Source organism: Scylla paramamosain, chromosome 28, assembly GCF_035594125.1.
Source record: "Scylla paramamosain isolate STU-SP2022 chromosome 28, ASM3559412v1, whole genome shotgun sequence".
Classification (NCBI taxonomy): Eukaryota; Metazoa; Arthropoda; class Malacostraca; order Decapoda; family Portunidae; genus Scylla; species Scylla paramamosain.
The window spans coordinates 392,501-413,897 of NC_087178.1; the positions used below are offsets into that span (position 1 = coordinate 392,501).

General features: G+C 35.4%; 1 protein-coding gene across 20 annotated transcripts in view; it reads left to right on the forward strand.

Annotated features, from left to right (window-relative positions):
- Positions 1 to 18,926, forward strand: part of LOC135114642 (phosphatidylinositol 4-phosphate 5-kinase type-1 alpha-like) — a 99,786-nt gene extending 80,860 nt beyond the window's left edge. For 12 of the 20 annotated variants that reach the window (XR_010275605.1, XR_010275610.1, XR_010275609.1 and 9 more), the window contains 2 exons: positions 12,893 to 14,154; positions 15,981 to 18,926. Coding sequence is in view for 4 of the 20 variants with exons in the window: in XM_064030442.1 (XP_063886512.1) it covers positions 12,893 to 12,976 (84 nt within the window). In the remaining 16 variants the exon portion in view is untranslated. Of the gene's footprint in view, positions 1 to 3,334; positions 11,249 to 12,892; positions 14,155 to 15,980 lie in introns of those variants that run through there. The other 8 variants (XR_010275606.1, XR_010275617.1, XM_064030444.1 and 5 more) reach the window with 5 other exon arrangements.
- Positions 18,927 to 21,397: the final 2,471 nt, after the last annotated feature.

Genomic DNA, 21,397 nt, shown 5'->3' on the forward strand with positions numbered 1-21,397 from the left:
TTTTTCTCCTTCAGAAATGCTGTCCCATCTACTGTGTTAGCATGCTTTTGTTACACAGTATGACAAGACAGTACTGATTTCTTTTATTTTTTTGTAGTGTCTTGTAGATGGGAAGATTCCTAAAAACCACACTTTTTGCTTGCTTTTTTATTTGCTTAAGTTTATTATTTTTTTTTCCAAGACAGTGGCATCTGTTTCCAAGGAGATATTTTATATCATGAAACACAATTTAATGTTAACCATGTAGGAAGCTTTTTATCATTGTTTTCCATGAGGGAGATTGACTTTTCATTACTTTATTCCATTCAAGTCTGAAGTTTCATGAGAGTATTGGCAGCAACTCCTGTTGTTGGGGAGATTGTTGCCAGGGATGGGATGGTGCTTCATTGTAGATTCTCATTGATGATGAGCACTCTCTCACTTCCATAATATTCAGTCAGTGTTAACTCTACTGTGGTTTTGTGTGTGTGTGTGTGTGTGTGTGTGTGTGTGTGTGTGTGTGTGTGTGTGTGTTTACCTAATTGTAAGTTACTGGGCCTGAGCTACACTCGTGTGGTCCCATCTCCATATCAACTCCTGTCCAGTTTTTCTCTTAAAGTTGTGCACACTCATTGCCAATACTACATCCTCACTTAACTTGTTCCAGATTCCTATATTTCTGTGTCGAAAACTATATTTCTTTATGTTACTAAACCATCTTCCTTTTCTTAATTTTTTTTTGCTGTGTCCTTGTGTCAATCTGGTATTTCCTTCTTCCCTTAGCAGTAGTTTCTCATTATCAATTTCTTCCACTCCATTCCACAAGTGTGTGTGTGTGTGTGTGTGTGTTGGCTCCCCTAGTTACCTGCCACTTCAAAGAGAACATTTCTGTCAGAAGTAGCCAAATTGTGGCTAATAAAGTGTTAAGAGTAGTGCTACACCTTCTAAACGAAAACTCTTACCATTAGTATCATAAAAATACTGAGGAAATGGTAAAGGCTGTTCCTTAGCCTGTTGATTGTTACTCTTTTGTCTTTATTGGAAGTTGCCTCCATCTTGTAGCTGCTGAGGTTTGTATGTCATCTACCCATATATAAGTTGTGCTTCTTTCTGTTTATCTGTGGACATGTTTCTTTATTTGTCTGCCATCTTATAAACACCAAAGGAAGAATATTTTAGTTTTTATACTGTTGTAAATTTTATTTATTTGTTCATTTATTTGTTCATTTATTTTTTTGCCATCTGCTGTGATTCATTGGACTTACAAAATAAACAGCAAATGCCTCCTGGGTTGTGTATGGGTGGAAGGAATGCACACTATAGTTTATTAGTGGTTAATGGCTTGTGCTTCCTTGCCGTGTGTTTATTGCACCAGAATAACTAATGTACATGTTTTGTAGTGCTGTGGTATAATTTCAAGCTGTTCCTCATATTTTTATACATAATTGCAGTCCATCCAACACAGATTGTTTTACTTGTCAGCACTCTTTTAGTGAGTGCTATCAGTTCCTGTGGGAAAATGTTTGTAATATGACCTTGACGTAAATATGAGCCATGGAAACAGTATAAAATTTATATGAAGGCAGAATGAATTAGTAGTGTGAAGAATTGAAGCCCTGATACTTGTGGTAAACTTGCTGAGTCTGACATGTTGCCAGTCAGGCCAAGACAATCACCCAGAGTCAGAGTGATTTTTTTAATTAAGCTAAGCTCAGGGCCAGTCATCACTCACTTCAGCTGCCTCTAAGATGCAAACATTGCCACACTTGTGAATCCATACTGCCATTGGGAAAATAGAAAGTATCTATTAGGGTGAGAAGATGTCTCATCCTAGGATAGAATATACCAGTAAGAAAAGAAAACAGAAGATGGTTCGTGGTCTGGAAGAGAACACCAACCTCACTTCTGGAAAAAAAACAATCACCTCATTTGAAAAAAATAAATCACATTTAAAAAACATTACCTGGAATATCAAAAAAATACTAATTGTTCATTGAACATAGAATCAGAGATTATCATTATATTGTAATGGGTTCTTGAAACCACCAGCAATTAGTCAGTGATGTTCAGAGTGTGTCAGAAAGGTCAGTAATTAGCAGTAGAAGATAATTGCTTTGTGATTTGTTTTTTGTGTTGCAATAGATGATGCAGTGGTGCTCAGGCTTGATATGATGCATGTGCTGTTGTGTGGCTTTCACTGAAACTTGTCATGTTATCATCTTGATTTCTGTTTGTTTCTTCTTCTTAGTCAAAATCAGGTACTTGGACTTCCAAGGCTTGCATTTACAAATCAACAATAGATTGAAACAGACAATGCAATTCAAAATATTACACATGCTTTGAAATTGTGTATGCATCTTATGATCATCATACCTGTAAAAGAATGGCAAAAAATATTCTTTATACACACACACACACACACACACACACACACACACACACACACACACACACACACTATTATAATACATCTCATCAAATCATAAAAAATAAAAGGAGAAGTAATGAACAATGATTTTGCATGCAGTGTTAGTTTCTACAAATTAGCTTATGGTTTTTTCTCATGTGTAGTATTAGTGTGACTTTAAAAGATAGTCATCAGTGATGTTGGTTGCCTGGAACTGTGATTTAAAAGTTAATTGTAAAGATTTAAGGTATTTAACTGCAAGCCTCAAATTCAGTATAGTCATGATCAGTAATATGAGTGTTTCACAAACCAAGGGATTCTGTGAGAGGCGATGGAGCTTATCTGGATGTGGATTGTGTGGTGCTATGTTGCAGTTGTTGTCATATCATGAATAGTCTGATATGCTGGATATGGAGTTCAAACTTCATTATCCATTTGATTTATTCAAAAGTTTATAATTACATAATTTAATTTACAATGGACTGATTTTTAATTTGCAGCCAGAAAAGGAATAGTTGAGGCAAAGATGCTGAATACTTTAAGAATTCAAAAGGTAGTCTCATAGTTTTAAGCAATATTGTAGAACCAATTATGACATCACATTTTTCTCCTGGTGTTTTTTTAAAACTAATGGAGCATGTATGGAGTCAGTAAGGAAATCACAAAGTAACAATGAGCCTGAATTCCTTTAACCTCTCCTGAAGATGACTTATAAAAATTAGTCCATTGTTGAAAGTTGATAATTCTCTGGAACTATTTTCTATTGGAATTTGAAGTGCTTTGGAATTTGTATTATATTGTCATGAGTTGTTAGGCTTTCATTTCTGAGATTGGTTGATGTGATAGAGAGCTGGACTCTCCTTGGTAGAGGAGTTATCAGACAGGATTGCAAGTGCTGCTAGGCATGAGGTCAGAAAGTTATTAATATTACCAATTTCTATATTGCAGTGAGTTTGCACCAGGCATCCATGTCAGTTACACTTCAAGGGCTAGACACTGGTGACTAGCAGGCTCTTTGGGCAGCCATAGTGCCCTCTACTGCTCTCTCTGCCTCTCTTCTTCCTTCAGTGTGGTTTACCTCTGCGTGCTGTATACTTGTAGCAAGGTGCTTCAGATCTTCACAGAGCTGAATTCTGTAGCTTTCTCTCACTCCATCAGATGCTCTATACTGTGGTCACACTTGTCATTCATTGGCTTTGCAACGCCATGCGCACAAAAGACAAGCTACGATGTTTCATGTTGACAGTTAAAACGTATCACCTTTACCAATGTCACTTGGCATTGGCCAGCTCGTACTGCCACGAGAATTCAGTCGGTCGTGGTGGTCTGTAGCAAATGTTATACACTTGAATGTGTAAGTAAGGTCCTTGGAGGTAATGGCAGGAAATGTTCACTTTTATTCCATCGTGGGGACAAAACCCAAGCCTTAAAATAAAATGGTTTAATGTTTTGGAGAATATTTTTCTCCATTATTGGGTAATGTGTGCTTTCAGCTTAGTTCACTAAGCTGACTGATGCATAATACTTGAGAACTGTAAAGTATTGTTGTATGAAGTGTAGCCAGGTAGATATAGTTGTTATCTGCTCTATTCTGAAATAGTATGATTTTCTGATGGACCTGTATAGTGGGGGAGAAGACATTTAATTCTGTTGAATATTTTCCACGCTGTTTATATGCAATTGATATTATATTTGGCAGGATGTAAAGGTACCTGGCCCTCTTAAATACTTGTGCTTAGTTTGCTACTGAGACAATCCATTTCAGTATTGTTTACTTACCATTGAGATTAGGTCAACTTTCAGTAAAAAAAACTATTCATTAGTTTGTTAGACAACAGTTTGGGCAAGGCCTCCATAACCATATAGTGGGGTGCTAACTTAACTTGCATTAAGGGATGAGAATATTTGGGTTTAAGAAATATATCAACAGTTCACTCTTTCATTTACCTAGAATTGTTGAAATGTTGACTCATTCAAACTATGACCAAAGATAAGTAATGAATGAAAGGTCAGTATGTCAGTTGTTTATGTTCAACTTTCACATGTTTGTTGCCAAGTTAGGAGCCATGGGCTGAATAAGAATGAATGCTACAGCCTCCAACAAGGTACCTTTCATTCACTGCCGCCTTGTTACTGTACAGTATGATATTAAAAAGTGGTTGACAGTTATAGTTCTTGATGTATATTGTGGTTAACTATTTTTTAGAGCTCAAATACATGATTTTGTAAGTCTTATCCAACGCAGCTTTTTACAATAAATGTCCTACATGGTGATGTGTACTTGTGCTGTATTACTGTCTTGTGAGGTGATGGGTGGATGTGGGCTGGCTGGCTGGCTGCACTTTCCCTCCTCCACCAGTTGTCACAGAACAGCTGACTGACTGGGGAAGAGTAAACCATCCTGAGTAACTAGCAGAGATGCTGAATAGTTGTCATCCATATAAAGCATATTTGTCTCATAATTTGATTTTCCTAGTGTTTGTTTGATACAAGGTGTGCCCTCAGGAAACAACATGTGTCTGAGCACCATACTGTTATTTTTCCATGTGAGAGATTTTGCTTATATTTGTTGATGCAAAATGTGTAATGAGTACTGTAATTACATCTATTCCACAAACCAGTTAGAATATACTTTATTTTAAATATTTAGTGTTTATTACTACCATTGAACTAATTTCTGGAAGTCACAGCCATGTGAGCCTTAACTACAAAGAATAGTTCAAGGTCATGGGACCAGCTCATAGAGATTTCTATTCTTTAGTAATTAGTGTCTATGAGTAGCCATGTGGGCGTGTGAATGACTCCTGCCACACCACTGCCCAGGACCAAGTGAGTCCCACTCCCGACACTATGCAAGCTTGCTTTTGTCAGTTTGTTTTACCTTCAAAGTAGCTTGTCAGTATTACAATAGGTAGTGTCTCATCCACTTCATATATACGTATACTAAAAGAAGAGATCAGTAAATGAAGACGGTGCCATATGACTTTGTAGTGGCTCCTGTTTCAAACAGTCATCTACTAAATGAAGGAAAACTGTTATGCCAGGAATTTAAGTTTTAAATACTGATTAGCTTATGAACTCATATTTTACCATTGTTTTAAAAGACATTTATTTATTTATTTATTTATTTATATTTTTTGTTTGTTTATTTATTTTTAATTAATTAATTAATTGATTGATTAATTAATTAATTAATTAATTTATTTATTTATTTATTTATTTATTTTTATTTATTTATTTTTTTTTATTTTTTTTTTTTTATTGGCAAAGGCAAATGGCATTAGGCATGTGGTTGCAGGGGCTTTTAAGTATTACTAGGAGTATTTGTGGCTCCTGCAATGAGAAGTAACTTGGAGGAGGCCTTCCAGCTCAGACTGCCCATCCCTTCACACAAGTGTCTTGAGTGCCAGCTTTATATAGGCGAGTGTTATATGAAGCTGGCTGTATCTCAGTGTACTGTATCTCTGCTGTGTTCTCGTACATATCTGTGTCAATAAGATAACTGTACGTAGCTGAGAGTAGGAACTATGTCTACCACTCCTGTTACCTTCTCTTGTTTTGAATGCCAGCTGTTGTGTGTGGTGATCTAGGAATCTCATCCAAGTTTTGTTCTATAGCAGCAAAGGCTCATTTGGGTTCATTGTGTTGAATCTTTGACCTGTGGAATGCTACTATGGTTACTTTTTAAGTTGTGAAGAAAGTTAAATGTGTTGGGGCTTTATATTTATCAGTAAGGAGAAAGTGAGACAAATCTACTGAAATTTCACTAATATAAAACATATATAGGATTAAACATTGACCAATGGAGAATTCTTCATTATCTTCTGAAGTGATCATTGCTTTATACATTTAGCTTGGATACCAATGTGATAGTCATACACACTTGAAAGACTCCTATACGCTTAGAATGGGTTGATTCATGTCAAGGCTTGCAGTACACATAAAACACTCATTGTTTTGACATAGTGATGATTATGTCCTCAAAGGAATAGTTCACTCACTGTTGTTCATAGAATATGTGAATAACGATGATGTGAGTGGTTAGAGATGGATAAGTGGATGGAAGGCTGCTGGCTTTGTTATTATTTATGCTTCAGTAAAGACACTAGCCTCTTCATCATGCACATGTGAACAGATTATCAAATGACATAGCTAATGTATGCTTGAGAGAGAGAAAGAGAGAGAGAGAGAGGGAATGTATGTGGGAGGGAGGGAAGGGAAATTGCCACCATAACTGTGCATTAATCTAAAGTAGTTTAAGCTATATTAGCATAATAAGTATACCTGTATGCAAGTTTGAGTGCATGTTATGAAATGCTCTATAAAAATTACACACTTTAGGAGAATGTCAGGTAATGAGAAATGCTGCTTTTGCTGTTCTCTTTCATTTGTGTTGAGGATTGAGTCTGGCTAGCAAAAAGCCACGCATCATGAAATTTGCGAGTGCCTGATGTGTTAGTCTGAGTCCTGGAGGTGGCAAAGCTGTTGGTGGTTAATCTTCAGGATGAGACAGAGTATAACTAAGTTTTAAAAGTGTGTAATGTAAACAGCTGTTTCTGTATTGAGTAGTTATATTTATAACTTTTTCTATGAAAAAGTACAATGTCCCTGTAAAACCACAACTTTGGTGTGGTTGGGAAAGTTGAAAAGTATGAATGTTGTTCTTGACAAAGACTGTGTTGCTTTACATATCTTCTGTGATTGGACTAGTGATGCCAAGGCAATAAAAAAAGTACTCATTTAACCCACTGCTTGAGTAATTGTTGTCCTGCAGGAGAGGGATGATTGGGCCTGCATGCTAGGTAGCCTCACAGGGAAGCCTCTCGGAAAGGTGGACCTCACCAAAGTCTGAGTGTTTAGTTTGTTCATTAACTTTATTTTCTTATGAAGATGAACCTTTCAGTATTGTGATGATGAGCAAGAAAGGAGACGAATGAAAGATTTCTGTCTAGCACTTGGATCACATGGATCTTTATATGCAACTTCACCTTCTGAATGTTCTTCAGTAACAATCATATTCAGACTGCTTGAAAGCTGTGAATTATTACACTTAATTCAGTACAGAGTTATGATTTAAAAGGGAAGTGTAAATGTATTGGCTTTGTTTGGTGTCATTTTCTCCATCTTTGTTAAAGCATTACCATTAACCAGCCTTTCCTTACAACTGATACAATTGGATTGTTCAGCTTTCTGTGAGTTCAGTTACATTTTGGATAACATCTTGAATTGCTAAATGTATTGCTTCCAAAAGGCTACAAACCCAATGCTTTGAAGGGATTCAATTATGACCAAGCTTTGTATAATCCCCTGGCTCAAAACTGAACTATTACCAGTCAGTATATGACAGCCACCCACACCCATAACTTAACCCATCACCTCTCTGATAAATTATGGACCTGAACTTGCTTTGTAATTTTTAAAACTAATCAATGTTCATTCAAGTGCCATTTAATGAAGCAATAATGTTATGCACCTGGTTTCCCAAGTTGTTGGCTAGCTTTATGAAGATGAATTCTGTCACTGTCATTAGTTTCTCTCATACAAGTAGTACGTACACAAGCATCCTTGGTGAAGGCAGTACAGTCTCCAGTAATACAGCTTTGCCCCAGGGTGGGGCTTGAATTTAGCACATGATTTTTGTTGATTAAAGAATTAACAATTTCTTTTGTAATTTACTAGCAAAAATTTTGCACCAGAGATGACGTAAGGAACTTTAATTGTTCTACATTTTGTACCAACCAGTGGAAACAAGACTTCTAGTAAATCAGATTAGAGAATTTATGCAACATTAAGGTTGGCACTTTAATCCTAAAGTAAATTACTATGATTAAAAACATTACTGTTATGAAACTAAGTATGTTGGGTTAAAGGGTGACTGGCTATATACAGGAAGATGAACCCAGGTTCTCAAGATATGGTTTGATGTAGAAGTGAGTGCTGTATGAAACAACCTGCTTCATGGGACGCGTGTTCAGGAGAAATGAGTCTCCACCAGAGGCTTGTAGGATTATGGAGAGAAGACAGGCCACACATGAGATGAACCAAGCCCATCACTGCTGTTCAAGTTCAGCTTTCCTAAATTGTTTAGCATCCCAGTGATATATTAACAGCTGCATCATGATGTAACATTATACATCATTCAAAACTGGCTACCAGTGGATCTGGATATCTTTACATCATTCAAAACTGGCTACCAGTGGATCTGGATATCTTTACATCATTCAAAACTGGCTACCAGTGGATCTGGATATCTTTACTTGTTCGAGAGTATCACAAGATGCTGCTGCTACTACACTCCTGCCTGCATCCACTTATACTGCGTACTCCAGTGTCATTGTTTGGTTTGGCATAAGTGCACAATTGTGGCTTTTGCAAGAATCTTATCTCATCTCAGAATTATAATTGAAATTACATAACATTCCTTCAGATTTTATCATGAAATTTGCTATGTGGTGCATCCTCAACAACTGTAATATGAAGAACAAAACATTGTATGCATCAGAGCACAATGAAATATAATTGTTCTCTCAATGCACCATTCTGCACTGGTGCTTGTTGCTGTTATTGCTGTATATTTATTTATGATTTAATGTCTGGTTTTCACTTTACCCAGGATATATAAGACAACCCCAAGGTTTGGGTGATTCTTGTATTACTAAAACATGTATCTTATAACCCAACATAATGGTACATTTAACTCAGAAAGTGACCATTAATGTATCTACTGTATTTGTTGACATATAACTAGCATTTTCCCCTTCCCTCCTTGAAAATATGCCCTTGAAATTACCCTGTGAGATTTATTCTAATGGTAAACGTGATTTTTTGGGAGGGAAGGTCTGTTGTGATTGCTGTTGTAACAAATTTTTCCTCCCTCAACTTGAGAAAAGCAATTTTATGATATTACAATATGATTATACTGTATAATGTCTTGACATTTTTTCCTCATACCATATAATAAACAAAAATTCAAGTTTAACCTGCAGTACTCAAACTTGAATTAAAGTTTCAAGAGTGGTATCTAGAATAGAAACCATTTGATGAGAGTTGTACTGTATGTTTTGTGTTCACTGTACCACACACCAAACCATTCTAAGTTAGCAGATATGTTTTCAGTGTTACATCTAAATATTCAAACTATAAATTTTCTCTTCTACACTCACAAAAAAAAAAAGGTATTGTAAACCACAGTAGAAAGGAACATTAAAATATATTATTGATTGTGATCTATCTCCAGATAAAAGCTGAGTGTCATACTTTATCACAAGAAGTCACTGATGCCAAGCTTAGGAAACTCTTCACATGACTAAATTCACTCTCTGTCAGACCTCAGTAGAAAAAAAAAAAAAAACTATATATATATATATATATATATATATATATATATATATATATATATATATATATATATATATATATATATATATATATATATATATATATATATATATATACACACACAAAATCACTTTGGTAGGTTAAATGTTGGTCACCTAAACTTCCTGCCTCTGTGCTTATGACCCTTACTTTTTATATGTAATTTCATTCTGAAATATGCTACAAAACTGTATAATTGAGGTATGACATTATAGAGGACAAGATATACTATATTTAATTTTAACAGCATTCTATATTATTTTTTACCCCTCCCTTTTAAAAACTACAAATTATTTTCTTCCTGAAATTTGCCATAAAAATTTTACTGCATATTATTTGACAATAAGTGTTATATGCCAGTTAATACAGTACTTATTAATTTTATTTATTTAATGGTTTGTGAAAATATTGTTTGTGAGAACTTGTAGCTTTGAAAATGAGTGGCAAGCGGCAGGTGGGAGGGGGCAAGAGAACAATTATTTTATCCAGTGGCTTGTTTTCCTGGTGGTGTGTGATTGGTGGCAGCTTGACTGATTAAAAGCATTCCACTCCTTAGTTTCTCTCATCATATATATTTTGTAGTCATCATAGAGGACAGACAGTCTTGTAGAGCATTAGTCTGTTTAGGTGCAATACATGGAAGTAGGTTTTATAACAGCATCTCCTACACTTCATGTCTGTTGTTGGGCTGCTACTCAGTGCACAGTTTGTTTGTCAGTATTTAATTGAACCAAAAGATTGTTATCCCATCTCCACCTGGTGTTTAGCTTTGTTGTTAGGGCAGGTCTGTTTCTGGTCCAGGTGAAGTGTTTGTGGGATGTGATGGAAGACTTCAAGCAATGCAGAGAAAGTGGGTTCCAGTAATCTAGTGTGAATCACATCCGACTTTGGTCATAATTCTCAAACGTCTTCCTTTATGGCTGTAAAATCACCCTCCTCCTGCTCCTCCAACTTCAGAGTTCCTTGTGTTGGAGAAAACTATTCAGAATCCATCAGTGCAGCTTATTCAGTGAAGCTTCATTGAAGTTAATTTTATCCTCACATGTACTCTATTCAAAACATTTCTCTGGTCATTGTCACGAAACTGAAGCTGACTTGCTATCCTGGGCTTGATGCGACGCTATGATCTTACTGACTTGCTTGTCATATTTCCCAAAACAAGGAATAATCTTAGTTTGTAGCCATGTAGGATAAGATGGTCTTGCATACAATAGCCAGACACCCTTAATTAGAGGATTATACAGAGTTAAAGCCTGATGTTTCAGCCGACATAACTGCTTCTGGCTGGGTAACAATTCACCAGGTCTATACATATATATTTTTTTTATTTACTTTTTTCCCACTTATGAGTGATAGATGGAGATGTTGTCTGTGTATGTGTCAAGTTTGTCCCATTACATTGTCCAGAAATCTTGTTTGTCTTGTGATGATGCCACTTGTTTGTAACATGATAGAGTCAATCTGAAGTAAACAGAAATGTGGATACTTTCTATCTTTCTTTATCCATAAATCACACAAGGAATCATCACTATTTACTGCATCTGGTTGTAAGTCTGTCATTTCCTGAAGTATTGTTATTATTCAGGATAGTTTTGAAATTAAGTATAAATCATTGATTGATTTCTGAAGCAACAATAGAGTACTTGGACAATTATTACTGATAGTTTTCAAATTGAATATAATCTACTGATAGTTTTCTGAGGCAACAGTAGAGTATTTTTAGGATTATAGCTACTTTAGTCAGTCTGTATGGTGTTTATGTTTCAGTAACAAAATATTGTTGTGCATTTGAAAACAAAGCTTTATCAGGGCCCAGTAAAACAAAGACAATGATCATGTTGCAAGATTTGAAGGTAAATGGATTGAGAGAAAAATATGCAGCTACAATGAGAGATGAAGGAATGGGGCAGGTGGTGTGCTGGAAACAGGCAGTCATAATAAGGGATGGAGAAATGGGACAGATGGTGTGATAGAAATAGGCAGTCACAATAAGAGATAGAGGAATGTGGTGGGTCAGAATAAGAGATGGAGAAATGGAGTTGGAGGATATGCTAGAAATAGGCGGTCACAATAAGAGATGGCGCTGGTGGTGTGCTTGTTCCCCTTCAAAGTCATCACAGATATAAAGTTCCATTAAAATGGAAGCCTTTGGGTTGGCCCTATGGCAGGGTGAGTTCAGGGTGCAGGTTCTGGAGTGGGTGCCCCAGTGCTAGTGGATTGCTACTGGTCATTGCTGCGGTGAGTACGAAATTGATGCTTTCATTACATTTTGAAAAATGTTTTAGTTTGTTTTAGTTTGTGTGGTGATTTTAGTGCCTTTTTTTTTTTTTTTTTTAAAGCTTGTGCTTTCATTCTGTGGAATTTTGTTTTTATATGAATATTCTAGAGCATTTTAGATTCAAATATAAGGAAGCTTGATGCCATAAGTTGGTTTAACCAACTTATGGCATCAAGCTTGGTGAGTGGGATGTGTTCAGCACACTTGCACCATGTGTGTGCATTATTACACTTTTGTTCTGCACACCCATACAGTACCATCTGCTGTTGTTTTGTTGGGTCCTGAGCAACTGTAAAGTTGAACTCCATTGCATTGTTTTTGGATAGGATTCTTAACTGTATTTTACACAAGGAGTAAGTCACAACAAATAAAAAAAATATCTTCCTTACAGCTGCAGTGTGAAACTTAGTTTTGAACACTGTTCTTTTGAGCTTTTCCTTCTAATTATTAAAATTTTTTGCTCTTTTGGTATGAAGTTTATTTGATTGATTTTTTGACAAGAATAATTTGGAAACTTATTCAGGATAATAATAATCTAACAAGGTTAAGTATGAGGCAGTATTTTTAACAATACATACTCATACACATACATACACTTGTGCACAAGGTGGTGGTTATAGAACATTTGTTTGAACTTTCGATTTTAATGATTTGTGTTGAATGTCCTGATTTCTATGTTGAATGTTGCTTGCTTTCAGATATGACCTATATGTTGTTATTTTTTTTGTTTGCATCATATATTTTTGCTGTGCTTGTTTGAATGGTTAAATTTGCTGCTGGAACGTGATTTTGTTTTGATACCAAGTTTCTGGTATGACTATACATCATATTAGTGGTTCTTGTTTTTCCAGAAGCAGCTGCACAAGCGCCAGAGCTCATATACCCACTTCACCCTGACCATGGAAGTGCATGACGAATCACTGGAGTATGTGTGAGGTACTGGTGCCTCATGGTGAGGGGGAGGTGTGCTGCCTCTGTGCTGGGGGTGCCCAAGTACAAAGGGGATGTGGTGGCACTTGTAGTTATGCTAGTCATTATGTGTTTGGTCTGCAGGCTCATGTGGATTGTAAGATAGTACCTAAGAACATAAGAAAATAAGAGAAGCTGCAAGTAGCTAATCAGGCCTACATGTAGCAGTCCCTGAAGTATACAAATGGCAGAGAGGTTATTAATAAATCTCAGTTAGAGGTTACAACTAGTTACCATCATTTTAGCATCTGTTTATACTTGATGAAGTGCTCAAGCTGACTGATACTTTTATCTTACTAAATATGTCTACTTGGATTACATTGCTAATTAGCAAGAGAAAGATGAACTGTGCTTTTCAGTGGAAGACTTATGATTGAGTTTCCTTACCTTATAAAGTTATTCCCCAGACAACACAATAAGAGATGTGTGTGGTGAAAGTCAGTTGTTTGTAGTGGAGAGAGAGAGAGAGAGAAAGAGAGAGTCTAGGTTATTTAGTCATGGAAATAATAAAACATCCTTTGAAATTTCCATAGTATAGTACAAGAGAACTTGTAATATGAAGCAGGTATAGTTGAGGAAACAAGGAAGGAGTGGATGGATCATAGCAAGACACAAATATAGTGTTCTTGAAAACAACTGGAACAACAGAATACATTAGTCATAAGATTTAAAAGGACTTTATCAGTGAAATTCTCTCTCTCTCTCTCTCTCTCTCTCTCTCTCTCTCTCTCTCTCTCTCTCTCTCTCTCTCTCTCTCTCTCTCTCTCTCTCTCTCTCTCTCTCTCTCTCTCTCTCTCTCTCTCTCTCTCTCTCTCTCTCTCTCTCTCTCTCTCTCTCTCTCTCTCTCTCTCTCTCTCTCTCTCTCTCTCTCTTTTGGCACAAACATTCTTGAGTCAGCAGTAGTAGGAGGGAGGAGTGTGTTGAATAGTGAATCACTCCCTGTGAGGGCAGCATCATCCCCACATGAGCACCAGACTGATTCTCTCCAGCCTCTAGTGATTTATCTTGCACTTCATGTTGGTCAGTGCCTGGCGTGTGTGTGTGTGCGCGCATGCCTGTCTGTCTAGCAACTCCGTCCACACTGTGTATGCGTGTTCGTGCATGTCCTCCACCTGTCAGCCTCAAGCCACCAACTCTGCTTCATGTTTGTTCACTGTTTGCTTTAATGTTAATGAAGCTACCATTATTATTTATTTTTTTAAGCTTTTGTTATGCTATTGCTTGTACATTCATGGATCATATTGATTCCTGGAGTAGATATAAGTTGTTTTGAATTAATTTCAGAGATTCCTGCTTCTTGGAATCCTGTTATGCATTCATCATTTTACTTATATGCTAATATATTAAATTTTGTAGTGGTATCTTAGTGTCTCAGCTTAGCAACAAGTATCTTAATGAATGACAGAGTGGTTACATGTGTGTGTGTGCACTCTCCAAGTAACCATGTTACCTGTATCAGGGTATGTGCTCGTAGCAGAAATACTCCAGCCACTCTGTCAGCTGTCATGGCATTGTGTTTGGGAAAAAATACATTGGAAGTATATGAGGAAGTGTGAGTGTCATTCTTTAGCTGTGGTGAGTGCTGGTTCACGATTGCCTTGAGTTCATGTCATCATGCTGTTGATGAAAGCATGTTTTTATATATTTCTTAATAAAGAATGTGAAGGACAAAGCAGATAGTTCCTGTGATTACTAAATATGTAAATGATATTCATCCTGTTCATTGGTGTGCCTGGTATATTTTACTGTAGAATTTGAATGAAGGATTTCTTTTCAAAACCTGATCATATTGAAAGTAAAAGAGATACTCAAGTCATTAATAGTAAAGGCAAGGGTTCATATGAATGAGAATATATTTGTGTAAAGTTACACACTGATTAAAGTTTGTATTCATAATGACACATGCTGTGAGCAACAATTTATAGATTGATTGACAAAACTAGAAGGAAATTGTTAAGAAAACAAGAATGTCACTTGTTTGTAATGGGGAATCATTACAATCATTGTGTCTCAGTTCTGTTCATAGTTGTTGTTCGTGTGTAGTCAGTGTGGTAACTCGTGAAACTTTGATGATGTATTAATTCACTATTGTTTTTGTGTACATTTTATATATATATATATATATATATATATATATATATATATATATATATATATATATATATATATATATATATATATATATATATATATATATATATATATATATATTAGACACACACACACACACACACACACACACACACACACACACAAGGTATTATAAAGTCTATATACAGAGGTCCTCCTGTGTTCTCAAGTACATATAATAAGTAATACATCAATCTGTATTACTAAAATTTTTATTCTGAGCTTTGAGATTAAACAGCTAAAGAGACTTATTTATTGTAGGAATTTTTATATTACTGAGCAGAGTAATGGTGGACTCATTACATACTGATAAATACACAAAGAAAATACATGAATAAATCATTGTTATATGTATATCGCTGCTTTTTATTACTTGTGTAAGTGTGTCGAATGATTTAATCATATCAAGATCCCTATAGGTGGAAAAACTAGGCACAGCAGCCTACTGAAAGCATCTTAAAGGTCAGCTTGCAAATTTGCTAAAATTTGTATTATTGTGTTCATGAAATACCAATGGAGGAGGAGCATGATGTTTGGTAAGATCACAGTTTTACTGTATTCTCTTAATTTAAGAACTTTTGATTAATCTTTAGTTGTTTCTTACTCTTACTCCTCCTTGTTCTATACTCTTAGCAAACCAATACAAGGCTTTTTACCCATCAGAGCACAAAGCTCATGTTCATGAGAGGGAGCTGTGCATGATTAAAACTCTGGAAGACTGTATTAGTGTACTTAATAACTTGAGATGCACAGTGTGTGTGTGTGTGTGTGTGTGTGTGTGTGTGTGGAACAAAGATATTGAGTTGAGTGGTGTGTACTCAAAAACAATGTTTTTCACAGACCCACCTGTAGTCTGCTTTGGCCCTTTGGAGCAGAGATCCACCACAGCCCAGTGTTGCCCCTGCCTCAGCCAGGACCACCAACTGGGCCATCAAGAGGGGCGACATTCTTCTGACTGCCACTGAAATGCCTCACACAAACCCTCTCATGGGAAAACTTCCTGCATTCCATGTTGTATCAGCTTCATAAAGTGTTGGCTCCAGTGACATCACATCTATGTATGCTGTACTTTCACACTATTGACATAGTGTAGAAGTGAAAGAAAAACCATTGGTGATAACCCAGACTGAAATTTATTACTGAGCTTGTAAATTTCATCATTTAGTGAAAGATTTTAATGATGAAACACAACCAAAGATAAAGTAAAGGTTTATGTGAAATAGGAAATCCTCAAACCACATTAAAGAAATAGTGAAATGTATGCATTTTGTGTGTGTATGTGTGTGTGTGTGTGAGTGAGTGAGTGGTTGTTATTAAAACTTTATCTCTGACTATTTTGACCTCCATTATGAAAATGTTTCTCTCTCCAGTGAGATATTGTTAGTGAGATAAGTTGTAGTATTTGTCTTTTGGAATGGAAAGGCTCTCATGTTGAGAACTGCTTCCAGAAAATTATACTTTCTTAAGTTCAATAGTTAGTATGACATCTAATTTATTATCTTAGTAAGTATTGATTGTTGTTGATTTCTGTTTCACAGCATATTTCTTTCCCTTGGCAGAACATACTAAAAAGTTATTTTGGTATTTCTTATTGAATTTAAAAGCTGTTCTCTGTTGATATTCTGACATAAACTCTCTATTTTCACAATCTTACATTTGTTTAAAGTTTATTCAGTCCTATGATATTTCATACATAGTAAAGCAAGTTCCAAGAGTGAGGAACAAACCTGAACTATTGATCTCCATAATTGTTTAAATTTTTCACATTCCCGCAGATGCATCTCACATATTTATTGTTTAACAGTAACTGAACAGGCAAATGTTTTTAATATTTCATGTATTGTTAAATAGTATTTTGATATTTTGTCTCAGCTACTGGAACAAAATGAGTTTACTTGCCTATTCTTACGTGGTGTACCATTTCATCTGCCCCTTTCCTTCTTGAAATTAAATGGGAGAATTTTTCATCTCTTTCCAGGCATGAATGTTTTGTAAACAACATCCCTTGTAACCCTCAGATTGTACTACTCTTTTGTTCTTGTGTGTCATCCCAGTTCAGAGGTAGTGTTGACCTTGTATCCACCAAGGATTCATGTATCAGGTATCTTTATGTATCACAGAGGCCTCAGTGTGATACATCCTGCATTATTATTCATGAGAAAAGAAAAAAGAAAAAAATGATTCATGGTAATATTCAGCTGTGTATTTTAAATGAAGTTATGTGATATATGTAAATCTTTCCTGACAGATTGACTTCATTCAGGCTCTCAGAGTGTATACAAATCCCACCCTTGCGTGATGGACTGGCTGGCACAGTTTAGCTCGCATGATTAAGTTAAAATGGATCTATTTGAATTTTTATTCTTAATTTTATCACATTTTCCTAAAAGCATGCAATTTTTCGCCATGATTGGCAAGAGAACCTGCAGAAATTAAATTTAAATTATATTGATTGCAGTAATTCATTCCAAAATTATGTGGATTAAATGTGGATTAAAATGTCATCTTGTATCTCTTTACTTGATATGAATTAGTTTGGTGCATATCAGTGTTGCACTTACTCTTATGAGGATGAACAGAATGCAGCTCAGGTTATACCTCATGCAGTGATTATTGTAGTGAATCTTGGTATTCATTTTATGCTCATCTTTCCTCTTCCCATTGGGTAAGAAATAGTTGATGAACACTTCATTTAGAAAAAGTGTGTGATAAGTTAGATGCATAGAATTAAAGATCATTTAAGTATGAAGTGAAAGAGTTGATGTAACAGCAACACATATGGCCCTCCTCAAACCTTGTGCCTTCTTGTTTTGAATCACTCTTTACTTTAATATAATCTCACAGCTCCTAATATACACTTAGAAAAGTCTCTTAGCCACTTTTCTTGTGAGTGTGCTCTAATTCTTATAGGATTTAAAAGACTAAGCTACCTTGGGTCATATTAAAATCAAGTGATAAATATAGTGTCAGACATGTATAATTGTAGACTAGTTCAGTGCTCTTATTGTGAACTATTCTTGTCTCTAAGCTGTGTCTGTGTCTCTGAGAGATATGTGTAAATAGAAAGATGTGTGCTAAAGCATAATTGTATATATGTATTATTTTTAATTTGTTTGTGATTACATAATAAGATCATGTGCTGTTACATAATTGTTATGTTTTTAAATAGTAATATCATGTACTGTTAAATTATTGTGTTATCGTGTTTTCATGACAAATACTCATATCATAGTGACCATAGTTCAGTTATTGTGTACCATTTTCAGCCAGTAACACTTGTAATATAGATACATTGATTCACCAGGCCTATACATTGTATTAGGTATTGGATTACAAGTAGCATAATAACTGAGGTGGTAGTTCAGAGATTCATCAGTGTTATGAAAAGAGAGACAAAAGTGTTGAGATGTAATACACAATACATATTTCATATTTTCAGCCACTGGGCTTCCAGAAGCTATTTAACAAAACTTTGCCATTTTTTTGTTAAGGAAGATAAATTACACAAAATGTCAAACAACATATTATTCAATGTGATGAACATTTTCAGGAATTTTTAGTCAGTCACAAAATTAATGACTGCACTTCTGATGAAATTTGTCACAAGTGAGGAATGTTTATGTGATTGATTACTTTGCCATGTATATTGGATATTCATTTATTATAAAGAATTTGGATAATCAAAATTATGCTAGTGCTGCAGAATATATTTATGCTGTTAGTATAAAAAAGCTGACCATGGTACAGATAAATAAAATGCAAATACAGCATATAAGCTGTGGAATATCCAGTGCTTCAGTCTTCCTTCAAGTAACATTTTCATCGCATCAGTCAAGACACAAGCCCAATGCACACCAGGAGTTGAAGCTTACATTATAATGTAGAAGGCAATGATACACAAGCTACATCATATATGCACTATAATTACATGTAGTTGAATGCATTTTTGAGCATTCCATATACATGGAAGTTGCCTAAGTATTTCTGCAAAATACAGTATGTTGTTTCTTATCCAATCAATGATGCTTGCATTCAGATTTTGATGAGTTACTTTGAAGGAGCATTGTGTTAATAATGATAGCAGCAAGACTATTGCTAAGACTGAACACTGCCATCAGATGGCTGTAGGCTGGACTAGGCAGAAACATGCATATCAGCATGATAAACCCATATTTTTCAGCACTACCACTAACACAGCACACACTGCATCCCAAGATGTGTACAGGTCATCAGGGACATATTCATGATCTTTAGCAAATGTTGTCAACATGATGCAAGTGTTATCATTGCAACTGTGAGTTGCTCTTTTTGTGGATGCTATTAATCATACATGTATTATATGTACAGCAAAAGGATTTTAGTACAAAAGTACATGGGCATCAGACACAGTGACACTAGTTCTTCACTATAAGAAATAATGAGGAATGAAGTGATCAGGACCTCATGAAGTAAAAGAATACATTTCAATGTTCTTGCAGAATCAAGTGGCATTGTGTGCAGCCTGATAATCAGCAGTAAGTGAATATTTCTTAGATTTTTGCATCTGAAGTTGGGATAAGTTTTCATCACTTTTATCTTGACAATAATAGGTAAGTGTTGAAATTTTGAAGTGAAGTGCATAAGTAACTTCTGTTTAATAAATAGTTTGCTGAGTGAAGGTGGATCCTCTTCTTCCTTCGAGGCCAAGATGTTATGGGTCATCTGTGAGCCTGAGTGTGTGTGTGTGCCTGTGTGTGTATGTATATGTGTACTTATGGATGATATTTCTATATCCTCCTTCACAGGAGAGGCTGGCCTGTTAAATGTTGACGGAATTTTATCTAGTCAAATAAAACACAGGGAGCAAATATACTGTATAATTTGAATAGTCTTTCAGGACTGTACATTGGTAAATTCATTAGTTTTTAAATTAAACTTCTTACTGCTAGAGCATGATAATATAACTGCTATATTTTTTTTGTTTTCCATTCCAGCAATAGGATTTAGTAAACACATCATTGCAATTCAATCAGCCTCAAGAAAACATGTTTCACTTACTTGGATGCTGCTTTTCATCTTTCTAAATGTCACCTCATAAAGAAAAATGGGATAAACAAAAAACTTGTCTATTGAAAATAAGTTTTGAGACTTTCAAATAAGGAATTATATAGATAATAATTGTAAGTTTTGCTCCAATTTCATTTTGGTATTTGCTTATGATGAAAAAGACATCATCCAGGTAACTGGTAGAAACATCTTGCTGCATTGCAATGATTTGAGAGTTGGGTCTCTATAAACTGCTTTTGAGAGTTGGGTTTATCTATACTCTTTAAGTTTAAACTACAGTACCTGGAAGTTTAAAATTGTTTGAAAAATATTGAGCACAGACTACACAGGCAGTCAGTGATGCCTGAAAGAGTACACACTTGTATCAGCCTTACTGTGCAGCTGAGGCACTTATTCATGAGTGTTTACATTTCCACACTAAAGGGTGTGGGCATATACATAGTAGTGAATAAATGTAGATAATATTGAAGATACAGACATGGAGCTCAAGACTCTTCTAGTGTACTAAAGGTGGGTTACAATAAGAGCTAAAAAAGTTTTTGCATGATTTTTTGTATAGTGACTGGGAATGCCTTTTAAAAGTGTATGTGAATAGAAAGTATAAAGAGCAGAATGACGGATTGGTGGATGAAGGTGTGCAAGAATGTAATATTGGATCAAGTAGTTTTTTGTAAATATTAAGATAGTAACACTCAATGTAGATGTATCAAAACCCTGTTGTAATGTGGTGTATTAATTTTTATGTACATGTGCTTGTGTTTAGTTGACAAAAAAAAGAGCTATAGTGAAAAATAAATTTACTGATATAAATCAAGTAATCAAAGGCATACATCAGTGGTTCTTAACCCCTGGATTGCAATCCAAAGCTGAGTTGCCAAGCCACTTCAATGGGTCGTCAAAGATACGTGCTCAATTTTTTTCCCCAGTATACCTACTCAAAATGTTATCAAAGTATTAATCCTGTGTATAGAATACCCAAGTCATTAACATATAAGGCTAAGCAAATTATAGAATGACAATTTAATTGGTGAAAAAAAAGTCTACATCTGCTCTTGCCTTTTAAATATAACTTGAATTTTAAATAAAAGTGTGTATGAAGCTACATGGGTCGCCAAAATCAATCTAGACAGGATTTTGGGTTTCAGCCAAAAAAGGTTAAGAACCACTGTCATATATGGTAACGGTATTAGAATGGAAAATTAAGTAAAATA